The sequence below is a fragment of the Phascolarctos cinereus genome, unplaced genomic scaffold (genome assembly GCF_003287225.1).
Source record: "Phascolarctos cinereus isolate Bilbo 61053 unplaced genomic scaffold, phaCin_HiC Scaffold_8;HRSCAF=390, whole genome shotgun sequence".
In the NCBI taxonomy this organism is placed as follows: Eukaryota; Metazoa; Chordata; class Mammalia; order Diprotodontia; family Phascolarctidae; genus Phascolarctos; species Phascolarctos cinereus.
Window position 1 is genome coordinate 23,191,667 of NW_027556291.1, and position 14,654 is coordinate 23,206,320.

Genomic DNA, 14,654 nt, shown 5'->3' on the forward strand with positions numbered 1-14,654 from the left:
CATGGACATGCCAAAGACAGATATGTGGCTAAGCTTGAGGAAGAGATGACTTTGCCCTCTGGCCTTGGTTTTCATGCTTGGATGACAGACACAGCATCTTGGGCCCCCACAAAATGACTAAAGTGGGTCAGACCCACAGAACTCTGGGGGTTTCTTTGGCATAGCTCCTCTAAAACGGCTTTGAGGGCACAGGTTTCCCATAAGGAAATTAATCAGAGAAATTAAGTAATTTTTATGTCAGGATAAGGTTTCTGACAGTCCCCATCTCCTTTGCCTCAAGGAGCATGAAGTCAAGGGTTAAAAAAAAATTCTTATGCCTTCTGGCCCTAGCGAGTTGTGGCTGTTCTGTATCCTGAAAAGGTTGGTCCCTGGAAGAAGAAATCTCCTTTTGGAGACGAAGCACCTTTTACCGGTAAGGCTCCCCGAAGAACAGCCAGGCCCTCCCTCTGGGAGGGAAAACCTCTGAGGGTTGCTCCCCCTTGTCTGATAGGTAACTGTAAAAGGGTCTGTCTTTCTTAAAGGGCTATAGAAAGCAAAAGATCTTTGAGCTTTAATCTACGAGAGAGGGGCCAACTCAATCTTTTTCTTAAACAGAAAGCTAGAAACAGAAAGACTTTGTACACTCTCTCATTGGAGCAATGGTTAGCAGTGGCCATCAGGCCAGTGGGACAGCAGCCATGTGAGATCAGCAGAGGACACGGCCGGGCTGGGCAAATGAGGAAGGGACCAATGGATACAGACCAGAAGAAGCTCCAATCCTACCTGCAATGCATGGACTTTCCTACTGAAGTGACGAGGTCATTCTTTGCTACTGGATTCAGGGGCAAGTTCAATTTATATCCTCTTTGGAATAAATAAGTTTATATTCAAAAACAATTAATTATAGGAAGACACATTCAGTGAAACCGTGTTATAAAGAGCAATCCATTTCAGCATTATACCAATAAGTTTGCTACTCAGCGATCAGCCAAATGACATGACATTAAGGCTTCTCAACATTAGATTGAATTACCAATTACATTTTTTGTCCAGGCCTATGATTTCATCAGTGTAGGAGAATTCCTGCTATGGAAATTCCTTCCACCAACGCAGATCAACATCTTGCCTGCAACTGGTAGTCTTGGGTTCATAATGGTCTGGTGGCACTCAACATTACCGCCAAAGCATGGTGGGTGAGGCAACATTCGGCAGCATTGGCCTACACCTGGAAAACAAGCCAACAGCAACCTTCTTTCTCCGTACTGAGAATGACACAAGACAAAACAAGGTGTTCTGCTGTCTCCTCTGCCAGGAAGTGGCATTAGCCTAACATTTAATTACAATGGCTGCTATTTTCCTAGAGCCTCAAAAGTCAGATCAAGAGCCATCAGACCCAAGCAGAGTTAATTAACAGATGCCACTCTCAAACCTACCCTAATAGGGGGAATGCAAAAACTGGGCCAATACACTGAAATGGCTCTGAGAATGACAGGCCACCTGGTTGTAAACTTCGAGAAGATAAATTTGTGCCTGCTGAGCTCAAAGGGAACGAATGCATGGTGCAGGGGAAAGAATGCTGCTGTTGAGGCCAAAGGCCCGAGGCCAATATCAGCTCTGTGGCTTACTGCCTGTGTGACTACCTTGACAAAGGCATTGAAGCCCTCCAGGCCCCAGCCTCCTCAGCTAGAAAACTGGAGACTAGATCAGATGAGCTCTAAAGTCCCTTTTAGCTCTAACTAGATAATAACTTTCCTAAGATAGGAAAGTAGGATAGTTTTTTTTTTAATTCATACTTTCCTATATTGAAATCTAGCAAAAAAAAAGTAAAAATAAAGAAATATAGCCTTAGATATTAAAAAGAGAGAGTAAGATGCCATAAAAATAGACAAAAAACATTTAAGAGAGCTTTTAACTCATAGCAGTGGTGCATAGATACCTAAAAGATACTCTCATGGAAACAGAGGTATGAGGGTGGCCCGGTGTCCAAGCACTAACTTAGCTCAGGGCAGAAACCTTCAGCACCAGAAGCTTGGCCGTGAGAGGATAAATTTTGTTTGGCCACAGCAACTCATGAAATTACCCAATAAGGTCTGGCTGGATGACCCTAGGTAAGTCCCTTAACATCTCAAGGCCACAGGTGCCTCACCAAGATGTGTTAAAACTCTTGTGCTGCCTGTGGACTCTGGAGTCATCGTGTGAAGCAACAAACATCAGAGGAAGACAACATGGAATGAGAGAGATCAAAGGGCCAGGAAACAGAAACCCATGGAATTGTTGCATTGTCAAGGACCTTGGAGGCCATGGCCTCCAGCCCTGTCATTTCACAGATGAGGAAGCCAAGCCCCAGGAAGGGCCGCCGAGATGGGAGCTGGGATTCTGAAGCGACTTCCCCAAGATCACACAGCCTCTTGATTTCAGAAACACCAATGCATAGAAAAAGAAAGAACACAGACTGCTCTCCAGAGCCTGTACCCCACTAATGCTGAAGGCAACTATCATTAAGACTGCATGCTCTCTCTAGAGAAAGAACTATGGAGTCTGAACGCAGATCAAAGCATACTATTTTCACTTTTTTCGTTTTTTTCTTTCTTGTGGTTTTTCCTTTTTGTTCTGATTCTTCTTTCATAACACGACTAATGTGGAAATAGGTTTAATATTATTGTACATGTATAACCTATATCAGATTGCTTACCGTCTTGGGAAGGGGGGAAAGGAGGGAGGGAGAAAAAATTTGTAACTCAAAATCTTATAAAAGTGAATGTTGAAAACTATCTTTACATGTAATTGGAAAAAATAAAATATTATCAAGTGGGGGGAGCCTTGGAAGGCTGAAGCCATGGGAGTCCACACTCCAGGTTCTAGTTCTCCTAGTAGAGTCATTCCTAGAACAGGAAGGCTGACAGGAGTCATTCTTGCAGAAACTAATTCTTTTGAGGGGCGGCCCTGGGGAAGACGGCCTAGACTTGGTATGCAGAGAGGCAGATCTCAGCCTGATGTCAGAGAAAACTCCCTAATGATGAGAATTGTCCCAAAGGGAAATGGGCTGCCTGGGGAGAGTGGGCTTCCCCCATCACTGCAGGGCTTAAGCAAAGGCTAGTTGACCATATGTTGGGAACGCTGCTGCAAAGATTCCTCTTCAGCAGCCTAGTAGACCAGATGATCACTTGAATCCTTTCCAGTTCTCTAACTGTATGATCCATCCTTCCGGCGCCCTCTAGTCTGCTAACTTATCTCTCCTTCCTCAGTCTGTCTGGCTTTTTCTTGCTATACTTGTCCACCCACCCAGACCCGACCCAAACCCCACAATGAACCAGTTCAACTCCTTGCCAACGCCCCCTCAACTTTCCACCATATCCCTCCTACAGACCACCTCCAGCCTAGGGCAAAGGCTGCCAGCGGCTTTCTCTGCTCCATTCCCTACTCCTCCTTCCTCCTAGGCTGCCTAGACTAGAGGAGAAAAGTGGCACCCGGCTGATGGACCACATCACAAATTCAGTCTAGCTAACATTAGCAGGGCTCTCAGAGTTGCTCAGAAAGCTTTGGATCACCTCTACCTGATTCCCTCATTCACCACTGAAACTGTTCCAAACTGTTTATACTCTCTTCAAGCCCCAGAGCCCAGCCCTGTCCCTTCACTCTCTGCAAATTGGCTCAATTCCTTTTTTACCAAGAGTAGAAAGGTCATTTGGGATGAGCTCCAGCTACTTCTCTACCCTCTACCTCAAAATTTCTCCACCTCTTCACCCCATGCCTCCTCCTACCTTCGCACCTCAAAGTTACAACCATCCCTCCTGCAGAGGGTCCAGGGGTGTCCTTTCTCCTGATTTCCTCCCTGTCTCTACTAGATCTTTCAGCTCCCCTTCCCCACTGGCCCCTTTCTCTTTCCCTAGAAACATGTTCTGGTCTTCCCTATCCTAAAAAATCTTTCCTCAGACTCTGAAAGGGATACCCTGGGAGCACTGTCTTTTCTGCCCTTACCTTTACAATGACATTGACTCCCCTGCCCTGCCCCATACTCAGAAACCTTCCTGCTGCCCCCACCACTCCAATGGAACTGCTCTCTCCCAGCTCACCAACAGCCTGCTACTTGGCAAATCCAACAGACTTTTCTTACAAAAAGAGCTCCAGAGCATTTGCCTCAAATTGGAAAGAAACCCAAATTGTTTGGGGAATTTGAGAAAAATCTATATCTCGGATGAAATATATATGGGAGATAGGATAGTACAAATCCTTCCTCCTGCTGCTACCTTTGGCTATAAAGAGACCAGATTATCTAATTAAAGCTTCGAGGGCTGCAGTCCTAGCCTATATATATATATATATATATATACATATATATATATATATATATATATATATATATATATATACATATATATATATATATATATATATATATATATATATAATAATTTTTTTTTAAAGAGCACTAGCAAATTCAAAAAAAGGCAAGTATCCTGAGCTGGGTACAGGAAGCTAAAGATGGGCTCAGCCCCATTGGTCCCTCTGGTGTGGCTGCCTCTGGGCTGAGGACAGAGTTGAAGATCAGTCTCCAAACAGGCAAGCTGAAAAAATTAGATACGGACTTCCAAAGAACAAGGCTTCCAAAGAGACACTCTGTGGAAAATCTTGAAAAATCCCCTGGACTAGATCAGCTCAATGTAAAATGCCAGAGGAAACCAAAAGGCAATCAGATTGGCTCTCTCTACCTCTCTGACAATAGCTAATATTGACTGGTAACATCAGGGGCGATTTAAATCATGGAATTCATCCCCTTGCCAAGACAGAAGACAATTTTCTGGGCTCAGAATGGAATCCTTGAGCTTAGCCAAGCCAACACACAGTTAAAACAAACTAATTCCAACCACTGCACTGTGGAATTTATTATTTCAAGTTAAATCCCTTTAGAGCTTCGAATCACCTAGAAAGTCAAATGGCATTAGTGCTCTGGAACTCAACAGTAATTCATCCTTTGTCTCTTTAAGCTTTTGGAAACCCTGACTTGAGAGCATTGGGGAAGGGGTGTGTTCTTATTTTAGTATCACACAGAGAATAGGACGCCAGCTCTAAATCCAAATTCAAGCAGAGTAAGACGTCCATTTCCTTTAGTCTACCATGTAAATATTTAGCAGATACTAAACAGTAAATATTTATTATTCTTGTTGTTATTATTATTAGTTCAATACCAACCAGATGTAGAGGAAAATATATTGCATGACCTCAAGGTAAATTTAGGGGTTTTTCTGGATTTGGGGAGGTGTTTTTGGTATGGACTTATGAGTTCATAGGCATGGGAATTCCCTGAGTGGAAATTCCCTCCACCAATAAAAAATCACCAAGACTTATCTTGCAAAGATATTTGCAAAGAATCACCTGGGGGACCTGGTATGTCCACAGACTCACAAGCCAGTATATGTCAGAGACAAAACTTGAACTCCAAGGTTGGCTCCCTGTCAACTTTATCATGATGCCTTTCAAAAGCAAAATATACCTGTCAATTTACATTAACTTCATCTTCTCAGCTATTCACTTTTATTTTATTTATTCACTTGGGGTCCAGACCTGAGATTTCATCAGCACAGGAAATTCTCAGGATTGAAATTCATTCCACCAATGCAGATCAGTAATTGTTCTACAACTTATTGGTCATAGAGAGTAACATGGAGAACTTCGAGGTTAAGTGACTTGCCCAGGGTCACACAGCTGATATGTGTCAGAGGCGAGCCTTGAACCCAGGTCTTCCTTGACTCCAAGGCCAGCCCTCTATTCACTATGTTAGGTTGCCCTAGAGGTTCTTCAAAGAAATAACACAGTTCATAATTATGCAGTGAAACAATAGTTTCCTGAATAAGAATCCATGTCAAGGTTCTTGAAATGTCCTATGCCACTCCTCATCGTAAGTATTTCTAGACTCAAGACACGATACATTAGGGGGTGATTTGTCTTCCACCACAAATGGGTCAGAAGTTGGCATGTTCTACATGTATACAATAGGGAAGGTTTTCCTCCACATGATAACAAGGGAGCCCTTGACAAAGCTATTGAACCCCTTGGCTTCCAGGGCTGTCTGGAGGAAGGCTGAAGGCAGGGCCAGATGTCATCATCCCCAGCTCCAAACTTCCCCAAGGAGCCAGTGTTTGGGGCCACCATCCAGCTGGTGACGTCTCAATGATCAAGAGATTCTTTAAGGCCAGCTGTGGGGGATCCTGAAGGGGAAGAAAAGGAGGATTTCCCTCATTCACAGTATACTACCATTTCACATTTCTGAAGCCCCTCATTTCTAGAGCTAGAAACGAAGAGGGTGTCCATTAATCAGGGAATGGCAACACAAATTATTGTAGATGAATGCAATGGAATACTTTCATGCCATAAGAAATGACAAAGTGGACAGTTTCAGAGGAAACTGGGAAGACAACTATGAACTTACATGGAGTGAAATGAGCATAACTAGGAGAACAATGACAAACAAACTTGGAAAAACAGCTTGGAAAGTCTTGGGTCCTGATCAGTGAATTCAATGACAAACCATGATGCCAAAAAACTAAAGATAAAGCAGGCCTTTCACCTCCTGCTAGAAATTGACGGACTCAGGGTGAAGAAGGAGACACACTTTTTTTGGATATGGTCAACACAGGAAGTCACTTTGTTGAACTCTGCCTATGTTAAGAGAGTTTGTTGGCGGTCATGGTTTTAATGGGTTGGAATTCAATGGAGTGGAATAGAAAGAAAATAAATGCTTGCTTAAAATTAATTAATTTAAAATGTTTATAAAACTCTTTATGGTTACAAAACACTTTTCTATCCATTCTCAAATCTGGGCCTCATATCAGTCACGTGAAGTAAATAGTACAGGTTTCATCCCCACTATACAAATGAAGAAACCGAGGTCCCAAGAGAGAAGAACTTGGCCCAGGTCCCACGGCTAGGCAGAGAGAGGGATTGTTCTTTCCACCTTATATACATCACCAGAGGCACCTCCTAGGTTTACTGGGCAGAATCAAGCATAAAACTCTAAACCCGAGGCTTCCTTGAGCCATCGAAGCTCTCTGGGGTACTTACGCCACAATCCCAGAGAGGTGAAACATTTCTGCACTGAGGTAGGAGAGGTAGCTGTACAAGAAGACAAAGAGGGGCTCGATGACACGGGTGGCCTTGGTAAAGCGAGTGGTAAAGGCAGCCACCATTCCAAACAGGAGACCGATGAAGACTCCTCCAATTCCAACCACAAAGAACTTTCCCATCCCAGCCAAAATATCCAGTGTCGTGATAGATGGCATTTCACTGAAAGACTGAAATAATTTATAGAGCACCTGGAAGAGAAGGTGTTAGAAGAAATGTCATTAGAAAAGGCCAAAAATGAAGCCCAACCAGCAAGGTAGTGTGGCATAGTGAACACAATGCTGGACTTGGAGTCCAAAGCAGGGTTCAAATATTCCCCTAAGCATTTGCTGTGTGACCCGGATGAGTCATGTAACCTCTAAGAGCCTCAGTGTCCTCACAGTGAGGCTCAAGTGAAATGATACATAGGAATTGCTTTGGAAAACTCTTAAAGCACCATATTAAACATCAGCAGTTACTACTCAGCACTTCTCAAACTTTGGGTTTCCCAGAACACCCAAAGAGTCATCAGACACCAAAGAGTAAGCCAAGCTTTGCTCTCGTTTCTCATGCCTTCTCCCCTTTGAAATCATTCGGTATTTATTGTGTCACTATTTTATGTTTATTTATCTGTGAACTGAGGACAGAGACTGTGCCCCTGGAGAGAAGCTTATTGTGAGGGCATCGCTTGGCCACTGGTGGACTGAATCCAGTTTTTTTGAATTCTCTGGTTCCCTTTACAGGGAGAGGCCTCCATCCACCATGAGGGCAGCCTCGCTCACCAGCCAACACACTTCAGGCAGGTGGCAATACTTACAACGATCACAGCATCGTTGAGTAGAGACTCTCCAAAAACCAAAATGTGTAGCTTCTCATTCACGTGCATCTCTGCGAACACTGAGAGCACAGCCACGGGATCCACGGCGGCAATTAGGGTCCCAAACCAGAGGTTATGGAGCAAGGAGACATCGCTCAAGCTGAAGTACTCCACTTGGCAAATGCCATAGAGGGAAAGGCCAATCCCAAGCACGTTCCACAGAGTGCCCACAACTGCATACAGAAGGATAGTGCCAATGTTCTCAAAAAAGGGCCGACTGGGCATAAAGTAGCCCGCATCAAGGACAATTGGGGGAAGTAAGTACAGAAAGAATATGTCGCTGTCCATGACGGGTGGGGATTTGTCATTTAAGCCATAAATGATTCCACCCATGACAAGCCCCACAAAAATCAGCAAGCAGCTTTCTGGAACAACGGAGGGCAGTTTGCTGTAAAGGTGAAACCCTAGAAGAGAGAAAAGGATGGTGTGGCTGATGAGAGTGTGACATCTTTACTCTGAGTAACTTCTTTTTGGAGAGACAGAGTGTGTGTTGGAGGGAAGTGGACCACAAGTCAGAAGACCTTTGAAACCCAGCTCTGCCATTTTCTAACTATGTGACTTTGGGGGCAAGTCATTTAACCTCTCTGAGCCTCAATTTCCCCATCTATAAAGTTGAGATAATATTTATGCAACCTTCTCTCACAGGATTGATGTTTTATGATTTGAATTCGTTGCCCCTCCCCCATCTGTGATTTCATTGATGTGGTAAACTCCCGAAGTGAAAACTCCCTTCACTGATGCAGAACTGTAATTCCTCTATAACAGTATTAGAGAGCTGCTTGAAGGATTAAGAAACTTGCCCATGGTCACATAGCTAGAATGTGTCACAGGTAGAATTTGAACCAAGGTCTTCCTGATTCTAAGGCCAGCCCTCAATACACAATACTACTGCAAAGGAAAATAACTTCTATACTTCAAGAATCTGTGGTTTTATCAGCATAGAAACTTCCAACTGATTCAGATTGCCACCCTTCTAGAATTTTATACTTTAAAAAGTCCCAAAATTCATCCCCGTGTGGCCAGCCTGGTGACGCATTTCTTCAAACTTAGCTAGGCTGTTCCTAGACTAAAAGATCATCTATCAAAAGGTTGGTATTCAGGATCCTTCTAGCCTGGTAGGACCTACTGGCATAACCTTAAAGAACCCAGGGTCACTCACATTATAAAGTAGGACTTGGGTAGGTGCACTTTTTACACAGTAGAGCACCATGGACAGTGTTTTACAGCTGCATAGTTCATCATCATCATTGAGCCTCAGGATTTACAAAAAAAAAAAAAAGTTCAATTTCAGATGTGCCAGTTTCATAATGACGTCATTAAGATGCAGAGGCACGGACAAAAGCATTTTTCCTCTATGACGAAGACAGTGTTGACTCATAAACCCTATCTAGTTACCATCAGCAGGATTATTTATATGCATCTGCTGAATTCTTCATAAATAGGTACAGACATTTTAAAACATGAAATGATGTATTTATCAGCTTGCAATATCTCCAGCGGCAGTGGGTCTCAGTACCCTGGAAAGGCACAGTACTGGTGATGGAAGGTAGAGTTTAGATTGGTATTCTATTCTCATTTAGAACAATAGGTTTGGAAGGGGCCTTTGAGGTCATCTAATCCAACCCCTCCCCATTTAGAATATGAGAGAATTAAGGTACAGATAAGAGAAGTGACTTGCCCAAGGGTACCCAGCTGCTTAATAGCAGAACCAGACTTAGAACCTGGGTCTCCTGACTCTCTTCTGTGCAAGGCTTATTCCACTCCTTACACCCCACTTCTCCCCTCTGTCATGGGCTCTGACAGGCCCTAGGGTGATAATAATCAAGGTAATCCTCGGGGCCTTTCCGTCATTGAGCCAATGAAATGTAGGTACCTCATATGGGAGCCATTGACGTTCCCACTGCACAGACATCCATTCTTTAGCATTCCCTTGGCACACATCCAGTCGTGCACTTGCTTATCACAGCAGGCTTGTATTTACACATCCTGTCTCTCGTAGGACTGCAAATATTTTTCTGCTCCCTGAAGCACTGGATGCCCTTTGTTAGAGTGCTGAATGGGTCTGTGGGACATCATCAAAGAAGCAGCTAACAGACCCAGTCTAAGAAGCACCTCCCCATCCTAGGCAGCTGCAAAGCAGACAAAAAGGAGCTTCTGCCCCTCCCCCGGAGAGGTTTTCTGAGGCCACACTGGGGATGGGTCAGTCAGCCAGTTGATATCCCGGATGGTGGCAGAACAGTCCTACCTAGAGATACAGGGATGGACACTTCCTCCAGATCCCTTCTAGGCCCACAATTCTGAAGTTGCAATCTCCTTGGGGCACTGAAATCAACATTTCTGTAAGTATTAGGAAACCACGAATATCTACAGGTGCCAAGCTTCCTTAGAATAATCCCTCACACTGGTCTGCAGAATGCTTCTGCATTCCTAATCTCCTTGAGCGCTTTGCAGCCAGGGCAGGGACCATGAACCAAATCCCTTTGTTTCTACACAGGAGGAAAGTGAGACTTGGGGACTGGAATGACCTTGCCCTCCATCACACTGTTAGCAAGAAGTCTTCAGGCTCAGTGTCCAAGCCCCTTTCCCTGGAGCAGCAGTATTTGCAAAGGCTTCTTTTAACTAAAGGCCCTGCATGGGAGAGCAGAGTCATTTTCACAAAACTGGGGACTAGGACCATTTGGAGACTGAATGTCCTTTGTCTCACAGCTAAAGGAAGCAGTATTGAAGACTGGAACGGACAAGATTCCAGCACAATGCTCTCCACATTCTGCAGATATTTACTGCATAACCACTGCATGGAAGACTCAGACAGCAGGCCCAACTTCTTACAAGGCTGCTGATATGTTTTGACATAAAATAGGCAACGCAACTGACAAAATGCAGCTCCCTCCCTTCTTTGCTGAGGTGGAGGCCTATGGGTGTAAAGCATTGCATACACTTTCCAAGCTGGTATCAACTGAGCCCTGGTTAGTTTTGTCAGACTTTAGAATAACTGATTTAAGAAGACAGTTTTGGAAGTCTCCCAAAGAGACACTCCCAAATGAAAAAATGAAAAAGTCTCCCAAAGGACTCCCAATGAAGACACTTGGTAAGAAGCATCAAACACAGTCCTGGCAAATAAAACTTGACTACAGTACATTTGGGCATGGCTGCATCCAGTATTGGGCTTGCAGTGAAACCAAGTAGGATCAAAACCTGCCTCTGACATGCACTTTACTGTGGGATCTGTCTCTGTGACAGGGTATTAGATCTAGGTCTAGAGCTGGAAGGGAATTTAGAGCCCATCTAGTCCATCCCCTCCCTCATTTTACAGTTGAAGAAACTGAGACCCACAGACTTAACTAAGGTCACATAAGTAAGTGGCAGAGTAGGTTCTAGAACTCAGGTCCCATGATTTTAAGTTCAATGTTCTTTCTACTGTATCTGCCTCAGTTTCCTCATCTGTAAAACGCAAATAATAATGGTCCTTATCTCACAGAGTTCTTGTGACAATCAAATGAGATAATGTATGTGAAGCTCTCTATACACAGGTCAGTTTTTACTAATTGAGGATTTGGAAGTATCCCCACTGCGACAAGTGAAACTAGAACGCAGGCACATTTCTTATAATACTAGAGTATTGATGTTTTCCCCAAAGCCTGGGCAGGGCTGAGTGTCCTGATTTCACCACCCATCAGACAAATATAGAGAGCTATCCAGAAGCTGGGGGCAAGTAATTCAAAGCAGCATTAAGTGAGGTCAGACCCGGTAGAGCCCGGGGCTAGTCTACCTGGTCCCTTCCCCAGAAGCCCCAGTTGTCCCTCAGGGCTGAAGCCCACACCACTCTGCCCCGGTCTCTGTGCTCCAAGGGGACAGGTTAGTGCCCAAAGAAGGCTGTGCAATCTTGGGACTCCCAACTCACCGATCTTGGCCAGTGAGGCCAGCATGATCCACAAAGTAATCTCAAAGGGCACCTGCACATGCTGGTAATCCAGAGAGAAGAAGAGTGGGTGTGCAGCCCCCGAGCCCTTGGTGTCTTCAGGGCTGCCTGAGGGTCCCCAGCCGCTGCCATGGTCAGGGCCTCCCGGGAGCCCCCAGCCACCGTCGCTGCTGAGGTCCCTGTCACTGCCCGGCTTTTCCAGGGGGCCCCAGCCACTGCCCGCTGGTCTGAACCTCCTGAGATCTCCAGCCACTGCCAGGGTCCAGGCCCCCCTGCAGCCCCCAGAAGCTACCACGACCTCGGTCAGGGGTGTCCGGGGGTCCCCAGTGTGCAGCATCACTGCCGGCATGGGAGACAGCCAAGAGTAGGGTACAGATCTGAGCCAGCCCCACGCCCATGGCAGGGCACTTTGCCCTGGCTCAGCCTAGCCTGCTCAATCCTCCCTCAGCCCTCAAAATCCCAGCCCCCTCAGTTCCCAAGCCACAGCTCCCAGTCTTCGCCTCTGCTCTCAGAAGCCTCAGGCCAGATGTGCCCTGGCCCCTGTGAGCTGCCTCTGCCAGTGGGGCTGGGGGTGGGGGTGGGGATGGATAGGGGCGGGAGGAGGGGGCGGGGGAAACAGGGAGGAAGCAGGGACCAGAAGGCTGGGGCCGGACTGACAGGCTGGGAAGCTAGCTCTCATGTGAGGGCCAACTTCTGGGAGCCCTTTGGGATCTGCCGAGAATCGCTTTCCCTGCCAGACCTCACCAGCTGCAATTCACAGCACCTCAGAGAAGAGACCTCAGAGACCATGTAGGCCACCACCTCCATGCCTGAGCTGGCAGCACGCCTGACCATTCCAAAAACTCTCCATGCTAGGAAGTGCCAGTATCAAGCAGAAGCCTGCCCCATGGCTCCCAGGCCTGCCTTTGGGCCAAGATCATGGGCCCCTGGAATTAAAGCTGAAAGACGTGTTAGAGACCATCTGATCCAACCCTCTCATTATTCAGAGAAGGGGAAACTGAGGCTCAGCGACAGCAAGTGCAAATATGAGAGGCCTAATTTTAACCCAGACCCGAGTGTACCACTTTCTCCTCAACCCACCCTGCCTCTGTCTCCTTCCATAGCCCAAAAGAAGGCAGGTTGGGTCTTGGGAGTTTTCAGCAGCCCTTTGTGGGTTCTGGAGCTTCTAGTGGCCACACTTTCACCTCTAGATTATTTTTCTGCCCAGCCCCCCTTGAAAGATGTGGCTGGCCTACCACTAGATCTGCAAACCACTATCTCGTGTGTATTGCGGTCCTCACTTTTTAGATGAGGAAAGTGAGGCCCAGAAAAGCTAGCAGTATCTGAGGCAGGATTCAAAGCCAGGCAGACCTTCCCTCCAGGGCAGAGTTCAAGCAATTTTTAGGCATCAGTGGGCCTAGTGTGAGATCTTTCCGTGAGGCCCCTCCAAGGAACCCTGGGCAAATCATGTGTTTTCTTTTCCTTGTCAGGCAATTCCAACGGCTAGAAGTAGTGTGAGGCTGGACAGTACAAATCAATGCAATGGGAATTCTTCTTGCCCAGTGGATCTCTTTTCATCTTTGATTTCTCTCACCTTGAGGGATGAAGTCAAGTATATTTGCATTTCCCAATTATCCAGTTCATTCACTTATTTCCCCTAGCTCCAGGGGCAGGAGAAATGGATAACCTGGAGAATACTGCTTAGTAGCTAAGGCAGGCTTAAGAGGCCACGTGTCAGATGGGTAATCGAGAGACCTGGGGGCCAAACCTGTCCCAGATGCACACTAGCTGTGGGACCCCTGGAAAGTCCCTTAGATTTGTCCTCATCTATAAAATGAGCATAACAGTATTTGTTGAGAGGAAAGGGTTTTGCAGAGCTTAAAGTGCCATGGAAGTGGGAGAGATTAACTTTGGCTTCTCCCAAGAATCACAGAAGCCCAAAATGGTAGAGCTGTGAGGAACCTTCAAGATCATCTAGGCCAAGCGTTCTTAACCTTGGTTGTACCTGGACCACTCTGACAGTGCAGTGAAGCCTAGGGACTAATTATCAGAATTACATTTTCAAATGCCTAAAATGAAATACACAGAGGCTCACAAAGGAAATCAATTATGTTGAAATAAACGAATATTTTTTCCCCATCCAAGTTCACAGACCCTCTGAAATCTAGCTACAGACCGAGAGATCTGCAGGCCCTGGGCTAAGAACCCCTAACTGAGTCTAAGAAAGGTCCAGGCTGGTGGTGTCAAACTCAAACAGAAACAGGGACCACTAAAGCCCACCCGAACACTCATGGGAGCTGAATTTTAAAGCCGTACATTTAGTACCCATGTGACCTTTTGCAGAGAAAAAAGCCTGAAGTCCAGAGGGGAGAAGGGCTTGGCCAAAGGTCACCCAGCTAAGAAACAGCAGGGCCTCATCAAAGGAGGCCCTGTTATTAGGGCCAACAAATTGACAACTTACAAATACTAGATATGATTTGGGCAGTAACTCCAGGAGAAGGGAAAAACAAAAAGCAGATGGATTATGCTATTGGAAAGCAGGAGAAGGTGCCTTCAGAGAGACAGAGAGTACAATCAAACAACGGAAAAGGCAAAAAGTCCAGACTCTCTCCCCTTGTTCTTCCTTCCTGGTCCTGCCTTGTCACACGGCCTATCCAGAGGCCACATCTGGGCAGATACAGAGGAAGCCCACAGCAGACTGACAAAAGAAACCTGGGCTGGATGGAGGTGATTCTTGAAACTGCAATTGTATTTTTCCTCAGTTTTAAAACAACATCTTCTCCCCTTCTTTCAAAGATTTAT

The 14,654-nt window shown here is 45.7% G+C and overlaps 1 protein-coding gene across 1 annotated transcript in view; it reads right to left on the bottom strand.

Moving 5' to 3' along the window:
- Positions 1-12,400, bottom strand: part of LOC110193056 (sodium/hydrogen exchanger 2-like) — a 95,134-nt gene extending 82,734 nt beyond the window's left edge. The window contains 4 exon segments of the mRNA XM_020964617.2: positions 7,039-7,289; positions 7,895-8,358; positions 11,856-12,093; positions 12,095-12,400. Coding sequence (XP_020820276.2) covers positions 7,039-7,289; positions 7,895-8,358; positions 11,856-12,093; positions 12,095-12,271 — 1,130 coding nt within the window. The 5' untranslated portion in view covers positions 12,272-12,400.
- Positions 12,401-14,654: the final 2,254 nt, after the last annotated feature.